Here is a 27039-nt window from a genome sequence, read left to right as displayed (position 1 = left end):
AACCTCCCCTGTTCGTATTTTTTTCCTAAAATAGGCGTTTTTCCAGTTATTACTCATACAACGTTTACTTTAAGCCTAAATAGAATAAGTAATAAAAAAATTTATTTAATAAACATATTTTTGTATTAATAAAGACTATTAATTTAATAACTCAACAGCACTGGAGAAACATATTGTAAGCATATTCATTTAAAACAAATAAAACTCTGTCTGACGGTGGTGACAATAATCTGACGGTGGTGACATTTGCCTCATTATTCCAAAATGTATACCACTCAAGTCAATGGCTTCTTGCTTAAACTTTATGTAAATATTTGGTCCAAAAAATAACAATCCTGAGCACTTTGATGAACAAATATCAAATCATAACTTCCTAAAAAAAAAAACCTGACAGAAAAGACAGAAAACCTGACGGTGGTGACATCTGACGGTGGTGACAAAAACCTAGTATAGATAAAAAAAAATAGATGAGTTGTTCACATAGCCATCTTGTTTCCCCTCTGTTGCTAGCTACTTCAGACCTCTTCTTAAAAATGATACATTTATTTCAGAATCTAATCTAATTTTTTTTTTTACAAAGATGACGGTGTTGACATGTTATGGTTGTCACAGTAGCAGTGTCCAAAAATATGAACAAGTTTAAGAGAAAATAGCAAACATACAGGAGCTTGAGTGATCTTGAAACATGCAGTAGAGCTGAAGGTTTGAAAATGGGGTCCTCAGGAATGCAGTTGACCCTGTAGTTGTCTGATTTTATTGCTTTTTATAAATATCTGACGGTGGTGATGAATATGTGGGACACATTTTGAGCAATCACAAAATAATAGTAAATATTGTTCAAAACTCACTGTTTGTAGTTTTTAATACATATTACAATGTACCCTTTCATGTGGTAAATATATTATTCAATTCAATTATTACTTTTGGCTTTTTTAATCAAGTTGAAATGATTATCTCTTAAACGAGGACAGCTGATTTTGTAGGCAATGGGCCAGCATATAATCATTAAATTAATAAAAAATTAAAATAAACCTAAAAAAACATACATATGTGTGATTAAAACATTGATTCTTTTTCTTCATGAAAATGTTATTAATTTCCAACAGAATTAGCACTTTTCTTAGTGGGACATGTTTTTGCCAAAGTTTCAAGAATCAGTGTACTTATAGTTTACATTCTTTGTAACGTGTTTTAAGCAATACATTTCTAATATATGTGCCATAATAAATACTCTAAATTACTTTACACAGACTTTAACAGTATAATAAACACTTCATCACAATTTATGTTTTTACAAGCTATTATGTGTGGGTTTCATTTTTTTTCACAATTACAAATAAGTCAAATAAGTGGACACCTGATTGCTGACTGCTTGCATGTCGCATGTACGAGATGGATTGGCGGATTATTTAAACATGTTCCTCCCAAACTTTGTTAATAAAACATCATATAATAATAGTTATTTATAAAAAAAACAAGATTTGATAGTTTAACTCGAAATGTAGTTTTTGTATAATTAACCTGTTACGCTACACAACTTTGTTTCCATTTTGGGTTGGGCCATTCAGATTATAATTGGAGATTTCAGTAGATATAGCCTAAAAATCCCTATGGACAATAAGGACTTTTACCGTTACTTTCTATGAACACAGTGGTGTCATATCTCCATCTGCTCAATTTATCGAGTCAGTTAACCTGTACGTATCTCGTCATAAATTGTTGGATCTTCTCCTTAGAGCTCACATTGGTGTTCTTGAGGCCTTAAGTCTTTACAAATCTGATAAGAAAAACAGAAAAAAATCAATGTCGTGTCCAGACATGGCGAGACATGTTTGCTGGTAAAGAATTTAGCAGCTTCAACCTTTCAGAAGAGAACATTTATTTTTGGCACAAGAAAGCAGATAGTGGTAATCATGTTGAAAGATGATTTCATTTCACTGTAATTTTCTTTTGTTTTATTCATTTGCACACAATGGATCTGCCTCTTGGTCAGTCATTTTTAAAGCCGGCCACAAAGAGCGTGTGTACCTCTCTTTAGGGCTTGACTGTAGGTACACTATATAAAGAAGCAATTTCAAAAGATCAGTAAATCACCTCCATCTCCTACTGACATAATAATCTTGATTAAATATGTTTTATATAATCGGGGCCGATAATCCTATAGTGTGGGCCCGGCTTTAGTGGTAACCTTTCTTTTTTAAAAATCAATAAGGTACTCAAGGCTAGCGCTGTATCATGAATAAGTCACGTCTGAAGGGGTTGCAGACACTCGACTTCACTTCATGCCTAACCACGCCCTTTAGCCTTGACTTATTCAATACAGCTCAGCCTTTCGTAGCTTATTGCTTACGTATGTGTGTGTTTTGATCATTTATGTGAAAACCTTAGGGGCCATTCACAAGTGTTGTTGTATTAAAAACACAAAACACAGGCCTTGACACATATTGAACCTTTTGTAACTCCAAACTAAATCTTTAAAACGCAGAAGATGATGCAAAAAAAACGCAGCGGTCAAAGATGTTCATCTGGTACACTGATACTCAACCAAGAAGTGGACATTTTGGATGTCTCCATCATCTAACACCCATTGTTTAACATAACAGTTTAGTATAGTAGAGACCTGAACAGGATGTATACCAAAACAATAAAAAATTCACTTCAACCTTCTATTTACCTGTGATAAGTTGACATAACTTAAAAAACAAGTCGAAATTGTTTTACTTACTTAAGTAATATACAAATATATGTTGATTTGACAAAAATGCTGCAATTTATTTACAGTCTAATTGGATCTTTTGAAGTTGGGTCTTGTTGCTATTTGGATGATTCTCGCAAAATTGGACTTATGAGGTGTCATGAAACATTTTGAATAAAAAATGTAAATGCTATCAAAATAAGAAGCATACAGTTACAAACATCTCTTCATGTGCTATTTTGCACATGATTTCAAATGACATCATACAAACTAAGTTTGTTGTTTTTCCACATTTAAGGGGAAAATTCTCATTACCGCAATGTGTCCAAGACTGGATTTGGGTTCTTTGACATGAAAATATTTATAATAAAAAAATCTAATCTAAAAATCTAATAAAAAGCTTCAGTGCATGTTAAACATTTACAGTAAAGAAACATGTGATATTTGGTGATCATTGATACATGTAGAGACAATAATAAGGAATAGAAATGTGTCCAAGACCAATTTTCTCATCATCCGCAACAATTTTCAATCATTGTTTAAGCCCTCAAGGAATTAACATTTTCAAAAAAAAAATTGTTGGAATTGGAACATAAGTGTGACTGTAAGCAGTTCTTATTGTTTCTCTCCCGATAAAAGTTAATTTTGTTTGTCATAGTACCTAGAAAACATTTTTAGTTCTCATTACCGAAACATGAGTTTGTAAATGCATAAATTTAATGTAATATCATGTTGCGGTAATGATAATTTTTGATAATAATATAAATGAAATATTTTTTAAATCCTCTAAAAATAATGGTTATAGTAAGCTCAGACCTTAATCTTATATGTGCAAAAAATTGGCTTCAGTGACTTTTTAAAAATTTTGATGCTGGACACCTTCGAAATCTGGATTTTGTGGAAATCACCCATTTGCTAATCGCTTCCATCTTTTCCCAGTCCACATGCCATATCATATGACTGGAAGTAAGATCGTTTTAAGGAGGGGAGGAGACTTGCGCTTTTGATTTAAGATTATGAGGGCACATTCATTTTTTTTTAAATAATGAGGCTAACAGATAAGTCATTTATTTAAAAAAACACACACACAATATTCCAAAACAAATGACGGTTTTTCATTTCAATTTCATTGCGACTTTAATTTTTCTAAAGTGTACCAGGTTGCTTTTGAGTTATTGTGTCACTTGTTTTTGTTTCCAAGCCATAACAATATCGAACGAGCTAACCAAAATAGCATTTTGTGGTGCATCCCTGAGAGACTTTGCAAATGCCACCATATGCTGCCATGCTAGTGATGCTGAACTGACATTTTCAAAGGTAACTGCATCAGTCTGACAAAATGACTTAACTTGACAATTACAGAGCGGTCTTTTTCGGCGAATCTGACTATTTCTCAGCAGGAGTCTTTAGAAAAGACTCCCAAATTGGCCAATACAGAGAACGTTGTGGATCAAAACAGGTTCACAGCTGTTAAAACGAGTTACCATAGAAATGCAAAGAGTTATAGCTATAGGTACACGAAGAACAGATCTTTTAATAGTAACAGCATTTTTAGAGCTACAGTATTAACTCCCATGCAAACATTTACTTGTCATTACTTGCAGGTGATATTGAAACACCATGGCAACCTTTAAAAGTTGCATGGGCTCTTATATTTACGGCATTTATATTTTGGTGATATAGACGCATACAGACGCAAATGCAGTGGACACAGCCTCCCACCTGAGTGATCTCAGCTGCTCTGACAGACCGATTCAGCAGTGATTATTTATTTTTTAACCTCATTACGGATGACACAAATGTCTCCTTCAGCAGAGAGACTGTTGCCATAGTAACAGAGTGCAGCAATGGCACATTGACCTCTTATGGGACATGCCCTTTCGGAGTTTTTATACTATTATACACATAGTCAACCAATCACTGTGCACTCAAGGCCTATGATGTAATATGTCAGTTCACTTGCAACATGATGTCATCGCCGGTCAGTAATAGCAGAAAAAACATAAGATTTGCCCAATCCTAAGATTGTTAATGAACAAAATGCATTAATTTTAGAGAGACAGAGGCAGAGCAAAAAATAAAGAGTTCATATAAGTACCTCAGTAGTGCATATTGGTACCATGGCGGCCGGTGACTTCTTTTTTCATGGGCGCTCGATGCGAAATTAATCATAACATGTATGTAGCCTGTCATGTGTGTGGTTCCTTTTTTCAAAATATGTGTCCTATGTGCATCATGTGTCTTGTCAAAATAAGTGCCTGCTGCAGTTGCGTCTAAAGGGTTTATGATAAAAGAGACGCTCGTGCTTGCCAGATACTCGCATAATCTCATGCGTAATCAGAGTTTACTGTTAAGGGAGTGTCTTGGGTGTATTTTGTGAACCTGAGCGTCTCTTTTATCATAAACGGTTTTGACGCATGTGCAGCATGCACTTATTTTGACAAAACACGTGATGCACATGGTTCACATGACGCGACAAACACATATTTTGAAAAAGCAAGCAACACACGACACTCCAAACACTTATTTTGAATTTGCGTCCCTCTTATGAGCCGTCACGAGCCGCCACTGAATAGTACCAAATGTATCTGTAACTAAATTGATATTATGACATTTTCAAGGGTTATTACGCCTTGGGACGTTTTTGACCATTTTTTTCTGACCGTGCTACCATGCACTGGGTTGTAACCCTGTTTACCCTGTTCACCAAAGGCCATTTTTAGTCTCATTTGGTACTTAGTGAGTAATTTAGGACAGTCTGCATGCATTTCAAATAAACTGTTTTCCTAAGATGTATGATTTGTCTAAAATTTAAATGGTGCAATATATAGACATAGTCTTGGCAGGTTGTTTTCCAGAGGACTCAACTTTACGAGAAACGTCTTCAAGACGTCTCTGCAGAGTGACAGCCAGACACCTTGGATTACTGGGATGATAAAAACAGTCCTCTGGCATATTTGCAAAAAAAGGTGTTGCTTTTATTGTTACAGTACTTTAGGCCAGGATAGATAAATCAGGTCAACCATGATGTTCTCTGTTTTTGATTGCAGATTGATTTGTCTGTATCACAAAATGTCTCGGCGTCTGTACCTTAATAAGATGTAACCGTGATAGATGTACAGTTCAAAAAGTTTCGGAAAGGGGTGCAACCGGCTGAACACAATCCTTTATATGAGTCAAACCCTTCTAGCGTCATTTATATTCATGATAATAAGTGAATATGTATCCTGACTAAGGAAGGTTCTTAAGAAATGTGTTTTCCGGGTTTACATCTTAAAGATGAATGTATGACTAACTGACATTCATATTAAAATGCGATGACGAACCAGGCACATTATGTGCTGCTGTGGATTAAATACAGAGAGACTGAATACCCAATCTAATGCTGTAAATTCGCACATTGTTCCTTGAGCCCATTGCATTTGTGCCTTTGGATCTGATGAGAAGCATGCAAATGCACCCTTGTGTTCATGAATTCTTGACAATTACTGCATTTACTATTTGTTTGGATTGAGAAACCGAACGAGCAAACATAATTGCGATGGCAAAAACTGGGCACCAAAAACTCAGCGTTTTGTATGTAAGAAAGTTAGATCTTTAGGTTCACAGGACATTCCCTAATGCAGGGATTTGCTGTTGGCAGCTATTGTGAACGGTTGAGAAGTGGCTGTACAAATGATTGGGTTTGATTGGGCTCAGAAGGACTTACTTGTGGCTCTAATGGAGATTTTGAAGCTTAAAGACCCATTGTTGGTGCTTGATGGAGATAAAAATAGACTTCAGTTTGCAACATCTTCATAGGTTGAGTGATTTGATGACGGCAAGAGGAATTGCATACACATTCGGTTTTATTCTGTTGATGCTATACTTGATTCAACTGCTTTAGTTTCTATGGAGGCGTCTTTCCTCTAAAGTTCAGTTTAGTTAAATTGTGTAATGTTTCCTCAGACGTGGACGGATGATCCATCTTGACAACTACTGTGTATGAACATCATCACCAATGCTAAAATCATAGAGCAGAATAAAAAGCAAGTATACCGGTATCTCACTTTGGTCATGCGAGGCTTGGATGTCATTATAATGGTGAAGGTGATGTTCTGTATAGATGTCAGAATATTGTACATAGTCTTCAAACAAGCAGAGCGAGGAAAGTTTCATGTTATGTAAGTCTGCCATGTCTGTAAAGGTTTATTTGAATGTTCTTCAGTATAAGCAGTGAATCTGCGTCTCGTGAATGAATGCACGCAGTGGCTGTGAGCCTTTTTCGAGCCTCAGCTAGCATAAACTTCATTAATGTGCTACACCCCTGGCATTAAGATGTCCAATTTATTTGAACCTTTTTTACAGGTTTCGAACCCCTTTTTTGCTTTGTAGATGGTTCAGATTGAGACTTATGTCTTCGTTTAAAATCTCACATGTTGGCATTTAAAGGAGTAGTCCACTTTGAAGATGTGGTCCATTGACTTTTCATAGTAGGAGAAGAAAATACTATGGTAAGTCAATGGGCCCCATCTTTAAAGTGGACTACTCCTTTAATAGTTAATCTTAAACCACTAACAAGCATGTATTGAATAGATAATTTATTAAATGGTACAATTTTACAAGACTTTTTTAAGATGTCAAATAAATCTTTGGTGTCCCCAGAGTACGTATGTGAAGTTTTAGCTCAAAATACCATATAGGTAATTTATTATAGCATGTTAAAATTGCCACTTTGTAGGTGTGAGCAAAAATTTGCCATTTTGGGTGTGTCCTTTAAAATGCAAATGAGCTGATCGCTGCACTAAATGGCAGTGTGGTGGTTGGATAGTGCAGGGGCGATATTATCCGCTTCTGACATCACAAGGGGAGCCACATTTTTCACATGCTTGCAGAGAATGGTTTACCAAAACTGGGTTGATCTTTTTCATATTTTCTAGGTTGATAGAGGCACTGGGGACCCAATTATAGACACCATCAGCTCACCACAATGTCATCCAAAATGTTGATGTCTTTCTTTGTTCAGTCGAGAAGACATTATATTTTTTGATGAAAACATTCCAGGATTTTTCTAATTTTAATGGACTTTAATGGACCCCAACACTTATTAGTTTTAATGCAGTTTAAAATTGCAGTTTCAAAGGACTCTAAACGATCCCAAACAAGGCAAAAAGGGTCTTATCTAGCGAAACGATTGTAATTTTTCGCAAACAAATATGCACTTTTAACCACAACTTCTCGTCTTTCTCCAGTCCTGTGACGCGCCAGCGCGACCTCACGAAACTACGCCCCAGTGTTTACTGTTTAGTGTGGAGAAAGGGGACCGTTCCGACGTTGTTTTATGTGGAATGATACTAATTAATGTATTTGTGTCAGTTTATTGTTTAAAATGGTCCGCAAATGTGCGTTTCATACATTTAACACTTGACCTTTCAACGTCATTATTACGCAATTACGTGAGGCCGCAAATGTGCAATTTGCACCACAGGACCGGAGGAAGACGAGAAGTTGTGGTTTAAAATTGCATATTTTTTATTTTTCATGCCATATATGACAATCGTTTCGCTAGATAAGACCCTTATGCCTCATTTGGGATCATTTAGAGTCCTTTGAAACTGCAATTTTAAACTGCATTAAAACTGTTATGTGTTGGGGTCCATTTAAGTCCATTAAAATGAGAAAAATCCTGGAATGTTTTCCTCAAAAAACATAATGTCTTCTCGACTGAACAAAAGAAAGACATCAACATTTTGGATGACATGGTGGTGAGTAAATTATCTGGATAGTTACCTCTTCAGTACCAAAATGTACTTCTGAGACTGGTACTAATATCAACTGGAGAAGGAAAATGTGTATTTTTTGAAAGGGCATCACCCTTGCAGTGACAGGGACCATATTTTGATAATTTAATTTTAAAATAGCTTAGGTTTCTATTACCCTTATGTTTTGATTAGAGACTGTATTTCAAGATCATAAACTAAAAAAAACGTTTTTTTTTAAAGTCCCCTAAGTTGATATTTTATATAACTTTATTTTATTCACTTAAAAGTCATATTTGCATCAAAACAGCAAATGAAAAAGTTTTTTTCTTGTGACATTATTTTTTCAGGCCTTAAAAACACTTTGAATGTAACTCTACACCCTTGCTTCATTTAGTATGCACAGACATATGAAAATGTGAATTAGGACCATAATAAATCACACCAGCGTAGATTGTAGATATAGATGTACTTACTGTAGATGCCGCATTCTTTAACTCTAGAAATGTAGCTTATGGTTACACATTACATACATAAGTTATGCGTTTGCACTTCGACGTTTGCACTTGTATAGTTTTTTCTTCTGCGCTGATGATAGCAGATTAAAGCATTCACACTGCACGTGTGAGCAGCACATGTGTGAGCATCACAGGAGTAGATCTGAAGCAGCTGTGCTGTGATCATTTCAGCGCTGAGTCTATGCAGCATACATGTCTATGGCTGAGATGGCCTGATCCACTTGTTCAACTGTGTTGATATGATTGGTTGCATATCTTTGAGGGGGGACTTTAAGTAAAAAGCGGCACATCTTACCCCATCACTTTAGCTGACTGTTTTCATTCAGTGTGTCTGTTTCAGGAACAGCTGTGGAGAGACACAAGCATTCACTAGATTAGTCCCGAATAAATAATCATAGAACCTGCATTATCACAGAGAACAGCTCTCTATTGACACCGAGGTGAATGGTTGGCACTTACAAAGTGCGAGAGCTAATTAAAACACAAGATGTGCCACCACACGACCATAGATAGGAGCGAAAGGAGAGAGAGAGGGTGCCAGAGAGAAAGCAGGGGTGAGGAATCTACACATCTCATTAGCCTTTATACTGTGATGGAGGACAGTCTGCACTTGTCTGAGCTTTGACTCAAGTCTTTGTGTATCTCATTACGTTTGTTAATGATGTCTTCAAAACACAAGGAGCATCTTTCTTCGTTTTTAAGCTTTGACGGAGCAGATGAGGAAGGGGAAGGGCGAGGAGTGAATCTATTTAAGTCTTCTGATGTTGTTTTGGAGTAATAGAGCTGTAGCTGTAGAGTCTTTGAACCTTAGGCACCTCTCACTATTCCATTACTGGACTATTGGTGTTGGGAATGATATTGGATACTTGCTTCTGCAGATAGGGTTACATAATCCATCAAGCAAGCAGGATTATACTTGTCAGTCATCTCTTTTGAAGTTCATATGCAGACAACACAAAGTGTAATGAATTTGTGTTAGTGTGTCGATGCTGGATAGTAAATAAGTGATTTCCAGTTCGTTGTTCTTTATTCTCTTTTTTAATTAAAGGATTAGTCCATTTTCTTAAAAGAAAAATCCAGATAATTTACTCACCACCATGTCATCCAAAATGTTGATGTCTTCCTTTGTTCAGTCGAGAAGAAACTATGTTTTTTGAGGAAAACATTGCAGGATTTTTCTCATTTCATTGGACTTTAACAGAGCCCAACACTTAATACTTAACTCAACACTTAACGTTTTTTTTAAAGGAGTTTCAAAGGATTCTAAACGATCCCAAACGAGGCATAAGGGTCTTATCTAGCAAAACGATTGTCATTTTTGACAATATAAATAACAAATATACACTTTTAAACCACAACTTCTCGTCATGTAGATCCGGTCGTGATGCGCAAGCTGACCCCACGCAATACGTCATGACGTCAAGAGGTCACAGAGGACGAACGCGAAACTTCGCCCCAGTGTTTACAAGCGTCTTGAAAGAGGACCGTTCCTACGTTGTTGTATGTAAACTGATACTAATTAATGTCTTTGTGTCAGTTTATTGTTTACAATGGTCCGCAAATGTGCGTTTTATATATGTAACACGTGACCTCCCTACATCACTACGCATTTACGTTAGGTCGCGCTGGACCGGACCTACACGAAAAGTTGTGGTTTAAAAGTACATTTTTTTTTTTCTTGTCAAAAATGACAATCGTATTGCTAGATAAGACACTTATGCCTCGTTTGGGATCGTTTATAAACCTTTGAAACTCCATTGAAAAAAATTGTTAAGTGTTGAGTTAAGTATTAAATGTTGGGCTCTATTAAAGTCCATTAAAATGAGAAAAATCCTGCAATGTTTTCCTCAAAAAACATTATTTCTTCTGGACTGAACAAAGAAAGACATCAACATTTTGGATGACATGGTGGTGAGTAAATTATCTGGATTTTTCTTTTAAGAAAATGGAATATTCCTTTAATTCTTTTTTTCCCTCTGTGCATTAGTTTGTAGCTTGTGTTGTTTAGTCACATTGGTTCTTTGTGGGAGGAGGTGATCTTTTGATCTACATTTTCTATATGATTTTGACAGAAAATGGAAGCCGGCAGAAAAACTAAGCATGATTACTTCTGTGTGAACTATTGTTCAAAAGTTTTGGGTCACTTAACAAATGTGCTCCTCATGAGCTTACGTTTCTCATTTGAAGGTGTATGCTTAAATGGTTTAAATTATTATTATTTTAGACAAAAAAGATAATTGACTTCAATTATAGAAATAAAATGCATGCATGACTTCAACTGAGCACAGCTAGAGAATAAATGCGAAATCCCCCTGTGATGAAACCTCTCAGGATGAGACCTCAAGAAGTTATTTAATAAAATGCAAAAATTACAGTTAGCCAATTTTTTTATGCAAAGGGTGACACTGAACATCCTAATATATAACCTTTACATAGCTACAACATAATTCCCAAAGTAACATTTGGGTTATTCCATAGTTGTTTTAGTTTTTCATTGATTGATCTAATAATAATAATTTTTGCTTATACTGTATGTCCTCCATATGTGTATACTTTTCACTGTCAGAAAAAAAATTGTCAAAAATTGTCCCAATGTGTCACTGGTGCAGTACCATTTAAAAAGGTCCTAATACCATTTAAGTACAGATATTTGGTTCCAGCATGTAACACATGTACTAATATGTAATGTGTGGTACCAATATGCACCTTTGGGTACTGAAATGGTGCTCTTTATGTGCAAAACTACTTTTTGAAAGGGTACTGCCCCAGTGACAGCTAGGGACAATTTTAGACCTTTTTACAAGGTTTATCATTTATGTTACTTGTTTTGCCACAAATCTGATAATGTAACTGACTAACAAAAAGTTATTTTTCCATGACAATTTTGGCTTCCTTCCCCATTTCCCTGTTTTTCTCTAACTCGATTTATCACGGATTTGGGGGATTGCAAGTGGGATTTTATGGCCAAATGATCTGGCAATCGAAATCTGGTGTGGGAGGAGTCATGTTAGATTGACAGGACACATCCTAGAGAAGGGTGCACTGAGAGACGCGAGACAGCCAGAGCTTTTCATTCATGAAGACGCACTTCAGCACCGACACTTTGCGGACAGCGCACCAGTATATCCCAGATTAATAAACTTAACCAGCAGTATGCGCGCGACTGTGACCAGACGCGTGTCTGTAAACTACTGAACACTGTTCAATTCAACTTTCCTTATGGGAGTGTGTCGAGCGAGTATGAAGAGCGCTTTCAGATGCTGGAAGCGGCGGTCGGCTGGGTCTCTATAGTCGTTATATAGGATATTTAAGTCAGAAGGATGCTGGTGGGAAATGCCTGGAGACAGAGAGGATGAGATTTGTGGAAAGGCGCTGGAGCTGCTGTCTGATCTCTGCTCGAGAGGAGAAGTGCACGATGACAACTGTTTGGATTTCACCTACTATTTTCGAGATCTGGGGCGACCGAGATATTCAGACTCGGGTGAATATTTTGTTTTATCGGTGTTTTAAAGAGTCTGTGAGAGGTTAATCTTTAAAATCACGACGTTGAAGCAAATGCAACCGCTTAAACTACGTTGATTTATCGGGAAAACTTGTTGCGAAAACATCCTGACGTAAAAGTTACCGCGTGCGTTTTATTCGCGGTTTTTTTTTAATACAAGGATATTGCATTTATGTGGTGAAGTAGTCGTGAGTATCGATGAAGATGGAGTTTGTTGTCGTACCCCACCCTTTACCACTTACGAAAATGAACCATGGTTTTACTATAGTTTGCTACTATATAGTTAAACCATAGTCACCACAAAATAACCATAATTTTGCTACAAAAACATCATTAAACCATGGTAAAACAATGGTTTTATCAATTGTAATCACCAAACATCAAAACATGGTTAATTCTCAATGGACATGACATAAACGGTATTTTATTAACATTAGCGATTATTTAACTATGATTGTTTTGGGTCTTTAACGGGTTTTAACTTACAAAAATAATAACATAATATTTATTAATTTATTAAACAATATTTTTGTAATATTCATTATATTTTTTTATGTAATATTTTTTATAAAATACTTATATATTTTTACTTCCTAATTGCGCATTTTAACCCCTTCAAACCTAATTTTTCTGGTGTTTAATCAGTGTGCCTTATTTTGATAGTTTTATGTATCTCACGAAAATTCGGACATGTTTTATGAGTTGGCTAATTCGTATTCATTCATACGACTACTACAGTACATTTGTAAGTTTTGGTATGATTTTCATAGACCCCGTGACGTTGGGGTTATCTGCGGGGTTAGAGGTTCAGGTTTGTTGGTGTTTTTTCGTGAAAATCGTACGATTAACTTTGTATGAATTCATACGAATAAGGCCACTCGTAAAATATGTACGAATTCTCGTGAGATCAGGCTGGTTGATCAGCATTTTTATTGGTTTGAACCACAATGTGATGTCCATTCCAGCTGACGCAGGATCTGAAGGGGTTAAGCATTTTTTTATTAAGCTATATATTGTTTCTTTCTATATTAACCTATTAAAATACAAGTTAGGCTACATTTTGTGCTCCCTCTCTGCTTATTTAGATTATAGATGAACTAGACAGAAAGTAAGTAGAACTGCATACACCCACAAGTCTTCCCCTAACCATCATTCCCCATAATGGTCCATTTAGAGCTGTCCTGAATCGTACCATTTGGAAACGCAGCACGCTTTCAGTTTTAATGCATTCACTTAATAAATACAGTGAAATTCTAGGGCTAACATTCAAACATCTAACCTTTTGTATTTGTACATACATATTGAAGTTAAAGCAATTTTATATTCAGTGTTCCTAGAGGGCTTGGCAGGGATGTTATATATCTATATAACGACCTGTCAAGGGAACAGAAATACAGTATTGCTTGATTCAATGCATATTTTATGGGCGTCCACATAAACAAATGTATCACACCCTCCAGTTGTAGATCTAAACCGCATAGATTCTGATATTATCAGAGAGGTTGAGAAAGATTTCACTCCACCCTGCTGCACTGTACATATTCTTTTCCTCTGTGAATACCTTGCATTGACATCCGTCAACACCGTAGGCCTTTTGAGCCCATGATTCAAGCTAACAATTTAATCCCTCAAGACAAATTGTACAAGAATTTAATGAAAGGCAACAGCTGGGTTTAGGCATCTGTAAAGCAGACCCAGTAAATATACTCTCAGTCTATTGGGAATTCACATGCATCGCTGCGAAGTGCCCGTGTGGTGGAAAGTCTTTTGTAATACAACCCGAGGGACTCTAACACTTTGAGAGGTTAATAACATCTGTGTCACCTTAATGGATGACTTATGGACAGTTCAGATGACAAGGTGTAAAGGCGTATTGACGGGTTTATTTGTAACTGAAGGCCCAAACACAGCTTGTCAAACTGTGTCTACGTCTCACTAAGGCATGTCTGTGAGCAGTTTTACTGATAACATGTCAACTGACTGTTTTGTGAGCCATATTTATTCATAACTATTCTCACCTATAGCTAGAAATCAGCAAGTTGTACTGCAGGTGACATCTGGACTGTCGTGTTGGGATTTGATTGGTCTGATCTTTATCTTTCCTCTTTGGTGAAAATAAAATCTTTCCATCAAATCGGCTAGCATTTTTAGTGCGAAACCTGCATTCAGAACATTATTTACCCAAAATAAACAGATTTTTGAATGTGGCCGTTTGTAATGCATGTATATATGGTCATAACACATATGGCACACTGTGAAATACCATTTGTGAACAGATACACAAATGCAACATGTGTCTGGATATGTGTGACAAACGCAACTATGAACACCTGCGGGTGCTCAAGTGGACACCTGTTTTAAGATGCATAACAAAACATTCTGATCCCAGATCTGTGATTGTATTTTACAGCGTGTCTGGTTCATTAAAATGAACATGCAAATTGTAAGCCAGTTTGTCAAGTCCATAATGACATCCCTACCCAAACCTAACTCTAACCCCAACGCCAGGTGACAACTGTTTCTAACCCCAACGCCAGGTGACAACTGTTTAATTTCGCGTACACTGTTTAATTTCGCGTACACTGTTTAATTTTGCGTGATCTAACCCTAAACCGACGCGAAAATGGTAAGAAAATAGGAGAAGAGAATGCAACGGACGTAATAGTATTGAAGTCCCCAGTTCGTCAAAAAATGACGCGAAAGGTATACCCTCCGCGTCACATATTGACGAATGGTCAAGTGTCGTCAAATATTGACGACATGGGGTGAGACTGTGTTAAAAATACAAAGGATGGCATCTAAATGCAAAGCAAAAGCCCTTGGAAATGTTTTGCTTTCTTTTCTTTAATATGCACATCATAAAGTAGAACTTTCATGTTTGCAAAAAGGAAATGCTTTACCAGGCTCGGAAATAGCATAATGCAATAAAAATGCTTGAAAGTGCCTGTAAACATTCGTTTTAGACCAGTATCATTAATCATGATGTATAAATGAATAAAGTGATGTCAGGGCTTACACATGGATTTGGTGTATTGTAGGACAAGTGTCAAGAATTTACACAAATCTGGAAAATCACTTTGACACAGTTAGGTATGTGTGGTGAAAGCACAATTGGAATCGACACAGGTGCAACATGAAGATGTTTCCATAGCGATCCATCAGTCATGGTACAAATATGTACTTTTGAGGTATTAAAGGGCAAATATTATGCCCATTTTTACAAGATGTAATATAAGTCTCAGGTGTGCCTAAAATGTGTCTGAAGTTTAAGCATATACAAAATGCCCCTATTTGGGAGAGAGAGTTTTTATGTGTGTGTACCTTTAAATGCAAATAAGCTACTTTCGTTAAAAAATAGATCTGATTCCAGTTAGTGTTACAACGTGCTAACAAACACTTGATGGCTGCGTCCGAAACCGCATAGTGTACAGTAGGTACTGAATAAGATGAAGTACCTACTTACTTGCCATTAAAACAGTAGGTACTGTATAATATGAATATTAGTAGTATGAATGAGATTCGGACAAACTACATTCGCCATGTTGCTACATCACGTGACATACGTCGTCGTCATGTCATTCCAGTGCGAAACAGCCACATGTCTCTTCTTTTTTGTTGGATAACACCTCTCATGGGATAGTGAAGTGTCTATCGTATGCACACTGCAAAATCTAACCGGAAGGAGTAGGTCATACGGGTACTTTTCGCATACTGTTTTTCGAATACTATGTATTCGGACATACATACTACTCGCCTCGCCTACTGCTTTTCGTGTATATAGTATGAAGTAGGCCGTTTCGGACGCAGCATTAGAGACTGTGGCTGTGTCAGTCAGTGGCTGTGGGTGGGGCTTTGTCAGTGTGACACATAGACTGTAAAAAGATGGATGACGCCCGTTCGCTCTCTTCCATTGGTGAAAAGTAAAGCCGCCAGTGTCCCGATATGGAGCTGAAATGTTGGGTTTTGAGTCTGGGCAGTAGGGATTTCGGGACCAGTCCTGCGCAGTAGTGAGCAGGAAGTAAAGCCCCGCCCTTGCTCTCGCACAATGCGCATATCACAGCTGTCAATCATGATGTAACACCACACTAAACAACTAAAAACAAACTTATTTAAAGAAACAAAACAATTGAATTTACATCAGCATGAACTACAGTGAATGACAAAAAACAGCTTTGGAAAAAAGATAATTTAAGTGTAATTAAATTGTTTAGTTGGTCCCAAGTCCCATTGAATAATATGGGGGAGGCAGGGTTTATGACCTATACTAGGACCTGTCAATGGGGGGCGATCGAGACGTTTTGGCTTCACTTTTCAGGGTTTGTGCGGCATGCTTGGTGTGACATCACATTGACAAAAGAATAAAAACAGCATCTCTCATTGTTTTAAAGGGACACTGAAAACAGGCTTATTTTCAGCTCCCTTAGAGCTAAACAATTGAGTTTTACCATTTTGGAATCCATTCAGTCGATCTCTGGGTCTGGTGGTACCACTTTCAGCATAGCTTAGCATAATTCATTGAATCTTATTAGACCATTAGCATCACGCTCAAAAATAACCAAAGAGTTTAGATATTTTTTGTATTTAAAACTTGACTCTTCTGTAGTTACATCGTGTACTAAGACCGATGTAAAATTAAAAGTTGCGATTTTCTAGGCCTATATGACTAGGAATTATACCCTTGTTCCGGTGTAATAATCACAGACTTTGCTGCCTTATGGGTGCAGTAGGCACAATGATATAACACAGTGCCCGAAAATAGTCCCCAGCTATTAAAAGTTACCAAGGGGACTATATACAAGCACTGCGTAATAAAAAGACGATACTAGTGTGTATCTTAAGACAAATGAATGGCACGGAGATATTTTAATATCTGTCAGTGCAAGTTATTATCAACTGAGACAGCTCAAACATTAGTTTTAGTCTAGGACTAGCTTAAGCCTTGTCTGTGAAACAGACAATAGGGGATAGGGGGCGTCATTTATGAAATGCTGCGTAGAAAACGTCCTAAATTTACAATAATTTCTCAAAAGCTCACATGTGTGATTCATAAAATGAACGTGTGCACAGAAAACGACGTGCATATAGATGTGAAATCTATAAATCGCAAATGATCTTGAAATTGTGCAAAGCAAATAAATCTCGCATTTAAACGATGCCTAATTAATGTCATTGACATATAAAAATGTAATAATGGATTATATTTTCAAAAACCTGCAGCAATCGAACAAGCAAAAGTGCGTTTGTCTGCTCAGACCCTGACGTGGCGCTAAGCACTTTTCGTAGTTTTTAAATATGGACTTGCTTTATGCATGCTTTATAAATGAGGCACAGAGTGTAATTAGCATTAGCATGTGCATATAAAGCATTTTTTCTTCAATGACATCGATGTTTCTTCTACCTTGGTACGTTTTAACAATCATCATTCGCCTTTGATAGTTTCAATGTTTTATACCCAGAGTCTTACAGACTTATATTTACAGAAAAACAACAAAGTACACTAAATCGATCGACTATTATATGCGCTTTTGCCTTACTGTAAGACATACTGTACTATTGCATTGTTTAAATTAGTAAATAATTCAATTTATTTTATTCATTCTGATTTGTCTTATTTTGCATTGACACGCTCACTGATATTTAATATACACTGGTAAGCCAACATTGCATGATTTTTTATTTTCAATATACTGTAAAGCTTGGTGTCCTATTTACAGTGCTGTAGCCTTCCCTAGGAGTCCTCACAGAAACAATATGCATGAAATGTTATTGCACTGAATATGTGTCCCAAGGAGGCAGCTACTCAGAGTATGTTCTCTGTTGTATTATTTATTCATATTACATGTTGGAATCCTAACCTGAGGGATTTTGTTTGTTTTATTAGTGCTGTCTTCTTAAGAGTTTGATTTAATATTAGCCACATATTACTGTATGTTTTTGTGATACATACAAAACCTCACAAAGACAGAGATGTAGTTGCATTTTAAATATGCTGGATGTTATGCTCATAGATGAGGGCAGTATATGACACAAATAAATCCTATGTTTAATTTGGTGTGTTATTGGTATCCCGCAGAGTCTATTAAAGACTGTGGAACATTGCTACATGTTAATAAGCCTGATTACATGTTGTCAGCATTAGGATAAGAAAAAAAGATGAATCCATTTATTTTATTGTCAGTATGAAACCTGCAGTTAGATCAGTTTTATCCAAAGAAGTGCACTTCATGAGCACTCATGAAATTTTAGTACAGACAAATCAGGAAAAGATCAACTCTTGATATCTTGGTTGAATGCTGTTTTCCCATGATTTATTGGGAACTGTAACTTATTTTGTTATAAAAACTGAAGAACTCAGAGGTTGTTTCATTTAATGTAGACTATGCGAAACCTCCCAAAATACCAATTGTACCACTTTATATACCACAATAATATGTTATTTTAGGGTATATATTTTTATTATTTATAGTGACCCCGTCTGAAATCCCTGTAAAATCCAGGCTTAAAGGTGCTCTAAGCGAATTCACGCATTTTAGGCCATAAACATTTTTGGTTTCATAAAGTAAACATCTTCTCACTATTTGCTAGCTGCCTGTCCTCTGAACACACTGTAAAAAAACGCGGTCTCTGTAGACAGCCCAGGCTTCGCAAACTGCATCAAAAACAAAGTTGAAATTTAAATGAGTTGGTTACTCGCGTTACTCTATTTTGTGATAATTGAACACTTGCAGACAAGACATTTCTGATCTGATGTCGCAGGACCGTGGTGGGCGGCACAATGAATAATAACACAGAAGTTGTGTTAGTAACACACCCTCTGTGTTATTATTCATTGTGCCGCCCACCACAGTTCTGCGATGTTAAATCAGAAATGTCTTGTCTGCAATTGTTCAATTATCACAAAATAGAGTAACGCGAGTAACCAACTCATTTAAATTTCACTAATTGTAACTGCGTTACCTGATAAAAAAAAAAACTTCGTTACATGTTTATTACCGCTAAAAGTAGTGGAATTACAGTAACAGAATTACTTTGTAACCCATTACTCCTATCACTGTTTTTAACACAACTTGTGTTGGCCCTTTCATTTATTTTAACATGAAATAACGCCTTAAATGGCATGACACACACAATGTGTAAAAAATTAACACATCATTTTTTGCAGTGTATGTTTATATGTTTTTAGAAGAAAATTTTTCTGGAACGCATTTTGTGAAACTTTTGTGAAAGTTACAAAAAAATGCTGGCGGGCAACTTTCAAAAAAAAGCTGCCGGCGAATGAGTTAAAGATATCAAGGTTATATTTTCTTTGCATTATTTTACAGTAAATTCACTTAAGATGGGTCACACATTCCTAATATTCCTGATCCTGTTGTTTTAAAGAAATATTATAGTTCACCCAAAAATGAAAATTGGAAGTCTGATTCTCACACAAAGGGATCTTGGAGTACAGGTATTTCATATGTAAGGTATAATGTATAGCCAGCAGGATGTTATCACGGAAATAATAAACCCTGGCAGTGTGATCAGTACCTGTTGCGAAGCAGAGGATATTGTATGACACTGAAGGGGTTTATGTCACGATAACAACCGGCTGTCTGTACATTATCCCACTTAATACATGGCTATTTACCTCATAAGTAATGTGAGGAACATTAAATATTGATTTGAAATATTTGATTAGCTCATTTTTAACGAATGCGGACCTTCCGCGATAAAAAAAACTTTATTTTCAGACGTTTAAATATCACAAACACGCTATTTAGTTTAATCATTTGTAAATATAATGTAATATGTATTATTAAAAGACATATTTATATTAAATTTTTGTGTAATATTAATCTGTAGCTAACAAAATGATTTGCAGCATCCAAGTTACCGTGTGTTGTTACTTTTGAGCATTGTTATCTGGAAATAACAAACCTGCAAATGTTGCAACTGGCCAATCAGAATCAAGCATTTTAACATGTCGTGTAATAAGATAGTACAGATAGTACACTTCTGGTACAGAAGTAGTATTTTCTTTAGGTATAAAAGAAGAGAATCAGGATGGGCTAAATAGAAAGCACACGGATGAACAATCTGACAGGGATTTATTCAGTCCACACTAAAAGCCTCTCTGGCTGGGTGGCCTAATTCAGAGAAACCATCTCAAGAGGCGTGAGAGAAAGCGAGAGAGAGCATAGAGATCCATTACTGTGCATTCAGCAACTAGAACTGTGCTTTAACTCCAACACAGTTATTAGAGGCTCCCTCTACCAAATTTCAGAGTATCTTCATGAAGAATATGTTTGCATGTGGTGATAACATCATATGAATCATCAAATCTTTAATATTTCATCCTCTAATTGGGTTTACAATGTAGAATTTGAATAACAGATTGTATTACAGACTTAATAAAGTATTCACTTTCTTAGGGCTGGTTTTCTTTATTAAAGGATAATGAAAATGCTTGATTTATTCAGTTCCTCTGTTGATAATTTTATCTACTATTCCTCTTCTTCTTTATTCCAGATGTGTCTGTAAGCCTGTTGTCCCTTTTGGTGACCACTTGCGGCCTTGCACTATTCACCGTCTCCCTCTTCGTGTCATGGAAGCTGTTTTGGGTCCCATGGCGCAATCGCTTTCTCCCCGGTCTAAAGGACCAACAAGGAGAGCAGCAGCCCGTCCTGACCGAGGTGGAAGGTCTGGAGCGGGAATACAGCGAAGACTTTGAGAAAGATCCTTCAGGCCCGACGATGCTGCCGGAATCGGCCATGAAGATCAGTCACACGTCTCCGGACATCCACTTGGAGGCCGAGTCTAAGGCCAGGGAGCTCAATCACATCCACATAGCCCGCGTACAGCGCCAAGTAACCGAGCCGACCTCATCCGTCAGGTGAGTCATGTTTTCCCAAATTCATCAGACCGCCCATTGATATCCGCTTAGCAATTCTCAGTTTGGCATTTGTCAGACAGTGTGTGCCTCGGTGACCTTCAGCTTTAATTAAACTTTCACTCAGTCTAGCTATGCAAAAACTAGCTAGCAAATAAACCATTCACATGAGAAACGCCAACACTCTTATCGCTTCAGGCACAATTCCATCCGGAGACAGATGAACATCTCCAATCCTGATTTCAACATGCCCCAGTTCCAGAGACAGGAGTCCATAACGGGTCCGGGCCTAGGCCGCATTAAACCCGAGCTGTACAAGCAGCGTTCTGTGGACACGGATGACGGCAGGCGAGCAGACAGCTGCGGTCGTCTGCATTTCATCATCAAATACGACTGTGATTTAGAGCAGCTCATCGTGAAGATTCATAAGGCCCAGGACCTACCCGCCAAGGACTTTACTGGAACATCTGATCCGTACGTGAAGATCTATCTACTGCCAGATCGCAAGACCAAGCATCAGACCAAGGTTCACCGCAAGACTCTAAACCCCATCTTCGACGAGGTTTTCCTGTTTCCAGTGGCGTACGGCGAGCTACCCGAACGCAAGCTGCACTTCAGCGTGTACGACTTTGACCGCTTCTCCCGCCACGATGTCATCGGCCAAGTTGTGGTGGACAACTTCTTTGATCTTCCTGACTTTCCACAGGAAACCAGGCTTTGCAGGGATATCCTTTATGTTAGTGCGGTAAGTTTTGAGTGTTATATTTCTACTGTATGTAAGAGGGTTCAGAAACAAGGCCACGGGTAGGTTGTATAACAGTAGCCACTGTACTGTATAGTAATGTCGTAACAGTGCATGACTCCAGTAAAGGAGACTGCAATTGAAAATCTCTGCAGGTAATTTGTGCACCGATGATAGTGTCTGGTTAAATGAATCCAAACAGAAAAATTAACCCCAACATAAAACTCTTTTGACAACAAAACATAAATCAGCATATAAATGGATAAAGGCGATTGAAAAAATATTGTACATTTAGAAATACTTTAGAAATAGAATTTAGTATGTTTTTCTTGTTTTATGGGGATTATGGGGTAATCTGTTTGTGTGTTCGTGTCTACCTTGTATAAAATGGATTTAAAAATCTCTAGAAAAATAAATGCTGCAATATTCACCCAAAAATATTGGAGATTTACCTATCGCAATTTTCATATGCAATGGTTTGCAATATCTTTTTAATACTTTAAGAGGCAATTTCCTGGACAGGGCTTATGCTAGTCCCAGGCCTAAATGCATTTTGAGCTGCTTTAATTAAAAAAACATCTAGCACTAACATATCTTAACATATATCAGTGCCATCATTTTCTTTCAAGATGCACACAAGTATTGTGTTTTGTGAGGTATGTTTGTAAAAATTATTTAAATGTTCTAATATATCTAAGGCCTAGTCCTGGGTTAATCTAAAACCTTTCTGGGAATCTGCCTTTAAAAGCATATGTACAGTATAGTCAAAGTTTTAAGTTGATGCCGATAGCAAGAATATGAAACATGTTTGTTGGTTATATATGCGGGGCAGTGATTTACTCATTTATTTATTTGTTCATTTTTACTTACTTAAAACAAGTCATGTGATTGATGGACAAAAAAGAAGCGAGGGCAACACTGTCATGACCACAACCTTCTCAAAACTAATGCCATTAATCCATCCATATCATAAACTGGCTGGTTTTAACCCTCAGCGGGCATTACAACCTCTCTAATGCAAGAAAATGTGAGTGCCATGCGTATTACGAGTTCAGGTGCTAGGATGAGTCCATGAGGTGCGCATTCATTTCCGAGCAAGAGCCCAAGACGTGCACATTGAGTCCACGTCCGTGCGAAAAGGAATCTGCGTGCATTACAAGTTCTCTCACGCAATGTGAAGCCCTCTCATGCAAGGAAAAGCACGCAATCCGCATGTTAATGCGAAACTATGATGATGATAATAAAAACTATAATGCATATAAATAGCACGCAATTTGAAAAGTCCAACGCTATCTCACAAGAATTTGTACATATTTTAGGAGTTGGCTAATTTATATTAATTAATACGACCACATTCGTAATTTTTTGTACGATTTGTCTTGAACCCTGTGATGTTAGGTGCAGAGTTAGGGGTTTGGTTTTGTTGTTGTTCTTTTCATGAGGATCATACGTTTTTGCACGATTAACATCGTATCAATAATACGAATTAGCCAACTCATAAAATATGTATGAATTCTCGTGAGATCAGACTGGAAAAGTCATTATACATTCGGCAAATTCCAATTGCATATGATACGCTAGTTCTTCCTGTTCACTTAATACGGCATATCTCTTCTTGTCATTTTGCAACCCTGTATAACAAAATTATGTACCTATAGTCACGTAAATTAGTTTTTCCGCCTTTTCGTGTGAACATGTCACTTACTGTATTTCTGTTTACGTGTCATGTATTTGTTACTCTGTTTTTTTGTCCTATTTTCAAAGCATTGACACTTCAGTTTAGAGTTCGATTTGGTGTTTGCGTTAGGATGTCACTTTAAGTATTGATTTATGTATTTTTTTCATGATTTATTTTGTTATATTTTATGATTTTTAAACCATTGTCGCCTGGCATTAGGGTTAGAGTTGGGTTTGGGTAAGGATGTCATTTTATGTAAATCTAACCCTAAACCGAAGCGACAATGGTAAGAAAATAGGACAACACAAATACGTGACAATGACACGTAAACAGAAATACATGACATGTTCACGCGAAAAGGCGGAAAAATGCGTTGCATTTTACGTATTGGTTTCTAATTCTTTACTGTTTTTTACCGTTGTTGCTTGGGTTTGGGGTTAGAACAACTTTTTGTTACATAAAATGACATCCCACCCCAAACCCAAATTCTAACATCAACTGCAAGCGATCATAATTTAAAATAAGACAAAAACATGGAGAAACCTACAGTATATTTTAAATGACATCCTAAAGCAAATCCCAAATCTAACCCCAAATCCAAGCGACAATGGTTTAAAATACAGAAGAGAAACCAATAAATAAAACGACACCAAATGAAGTAAACGGGACGGCCTGGTGAATAATATGCACCCAAAATTGGAAATTGGCGTATGCATTCCACGACTTTTCACACTGCATGCTATGCACCGCAACATTAAGTCAAGCAAGCCTTTTTTGGGAAAGGACTGATTAGTTTAATTTGGCGTATTTTATACAGACAGACAACAAAAATGTTCCTTCGAGGACAGGAGTTGAGGAACTCCGGTACAAGTCACATTATTTAACAAGTTATTGCATCGCATTTTTTGGAAATATCATGCAGTCCTAACATAAATGGTTATTAGACCCATAAGTCTGCTCCAAACTCAAATAATCCTCAATCACTTATAATGGAAGCATTTAATGGCCGTACTGAAGGTACAACCAAACATGGCTCCACTACAGATCACTTGATAGTTACAGAGGCAGCAACATAAAAATATACTTTCAGAAGCGTGAATATTTCATAATCACACTTGGCCCATGTAGGGATGACCCACATTTAAAATAGCTTGAGCATTTGCCCAGCACAAATGTACAGTGGTTTCAGGTTTGTTTTTTTAAATAGAGGAGAGCAGTGTAGATTTCTGATTGTGGGAAATTGATCGGTCTCAAACTTCAGTCTCATAGGATTTTGTCCCAGTTGTCTGGTAGTACATGCCGGTACACAAGAAAGAACACAAGCGAGAGGTTCCCCCCTCCATCAATTTATTATATTAAAAACAAGTAACATTAGTTTAATTTAACTGTTAACTTTTACTTAAACAGTAAATTGTATTTATTATCATTATCATTTACTCAACCACATGTTGTTCCACATTGTTTGCTTAACCAAAAAAAAAACAAATTCAATTCGGTCTGGTCTTTCCCATTAACTGACACCATATTGGCTGTTTAAATGTTTTATAAAGAAAGATCAAAATAGTGTTTTAGCACTCGAGACTGGTCTTGGTTGACCATTTTTTGATGGTCTTGGTTTTGTCTAGGTCTTGACTCTCTTTGGTCTCAGTCTTGACTTGGTTTCAGACTAGTGGTCTCAGAATTTTATTTTAAGACCGATCAAGACCACAATTACACTCATTGTCCAAAAATATATCTGCCAAATTTTTAAAAATAAAGGCACAAAATATCCAATATGTAATTCCATCAATTTTTTGATGGTCTTGGACCAGCCATGGTCTTAGTCTGGTCTTGACCGTCTCGTTCTTGTCTTGGTCTTGGCCACTCAAAGTCTTTGTCTTGTCTTGGTCTCGGCCACTCAAAGTCTTGGTCTTGTCTTGGTCTTGACACCCTCTGGTCTTGTTCTTATCTCTCCACAGCAGCTCTCAAATCTCTTTTTAGCAAATAGTTGTATGGACCATTTTATTGTCATTTCATTATATTCATGTCAAAATTTTCTGTCGTTTTTATGTTTTTAACTTTAAACTTTTTAAGGTGTTTCTTAGTTGGTGGACCATTGTGTTAACAGCACAAAAGATTGTGAGGTCAATATCCAGGGAACAGATACATAGGAGAGAACCAGGGCAAAAGTAACGTGGGACGAAAATAACAAAGTGATTTTCTCTAAGCCTTCACCACATTTGCATTTCAAACTGTGACAGCATCTTTAGCACGCAACCCTTGAGAGAGCTGACACATATCACGTTATTTCGTCACCGTTTTGCAGGTGTGTGTCCAGAAAGCTGGTTTTGACCATGATAAGTAAATTATCATCTAAAGCGGTCATTTTTTTCTTATAACGCGTTGTGTTTCTGGTTTCATGTGTTACAGTACTGATCAATCTACAGGTTATTTAGGGCTTATAACACATCCTGAAGTTTGACTTCTCAGAGTTTTTCAAAATAAAAGTGAATCGGGCTTAAATATCAGGAGTTCCTGTTGGGATGAAAGTGACACTTTTGTCCCGCTGCTAATACTATTGCATTGTGTTGAAAATGCATATTATTCCAATTTAATTTAATTAATTTTCATAGTGTTCAAACATAGTGTCTCAAATATACTGTCGGGTTGCTTTTGAAACATTTGATGAAACTGCAATGAAAATTTAAATTCATTATTTTTTGCATATAATAAACGGCAAAATATGTTTAGGTCATAGTTTTGTATATTTACTAAACCCACTTGTAACACAAACATCTATCTTGTTCTGTTATGTTACTTTTGACCCACATGTGTTACTTTCGTCCCAGCTGACAGGGTCAAAAGTAACAATGCGCTACTTATGTTTAAAGTGAAATTATACTGAAGTCGTTTTACATTTGTTCAAAATTACACCTGGTGGTGATAGACCACACCTGTGAGTTAATGACCACAGCAAAAATAAATCTCTGTCTAAAACATTATCTTTAAAAATTACGTTCACCCCTGCTTTCCCATTCCCAAATGTATACATATCTTTATCTAATACATACAGTATTAGGACCTTTTTACTGCCCCAGTGACAGCTGGGGTACATATTTTGACCCTTTTTGAATATAAACGTTTAACAGCCACTGTTCATTGTATCGCTCTAGTTGAATGGAAAAACAACGGTGTGAGTTTTTTTTTTAAAAACATTTCTGATTGTGTTTCACAGAAGAAAGGTGATGGGTTTTAAAATGTAGTTAACTTAAAATGTATAATTTAGGGCCAACTTATAATTTTAAATACTTATTC

General features: G+C 36.7%; 1 protein-coding gene across 1 annotated transcript in view; it reads left to right on the top strand.

Moving 5' to 3' along the window:
* The first annotated feature begins 12001 nt into the window (after positions 1 to 12001).
* Positions 12002 to 27039, top strand: part of syt9b (synaptotagmin IXb) — a 31998-nt gene continuing 16960 nt past the window's right edge. Inside the window, exons 1-3 of the mRNA XM_065292372.2 lie at positions 12002 to 12432; positions 20965 to 21328; positions 21524 to 22070. Of these exons, the coding sequence (XP_065148444.1) occupies positions 12285 to 12432; positions 20965 to 21328; positions 21524 to 22070 (1059 nt within the window). The 5' untranslated portion in view covers positions 12002 to 12284. The remainder of the gene's footprint in view (positions 12433 to 20964; positions 21329 to 21523; positions 22071 to 27039) is intronic.

This window comes from Paramisgurnus dabryanus, chromosome 23 (genome assembly GCF_030506205.2).
Source record: "Paramisgurnus dabryanus chromosome 23, PD_genome_1.1, whole genome shotgun sequence".
Classification (NCBI taxonomy): domain Eukaryota; kingdom Metazoa; phylum Chordata; class Actinopteri; order Cypriniformes; family Cobitidae; genus Paramisgurnus; species Paramisgurnus dabryanus.
Note: the sequence above shows the minus strand (reverse complement) of the source record. Positions and strands in the feature narration are given on the sequence as shown.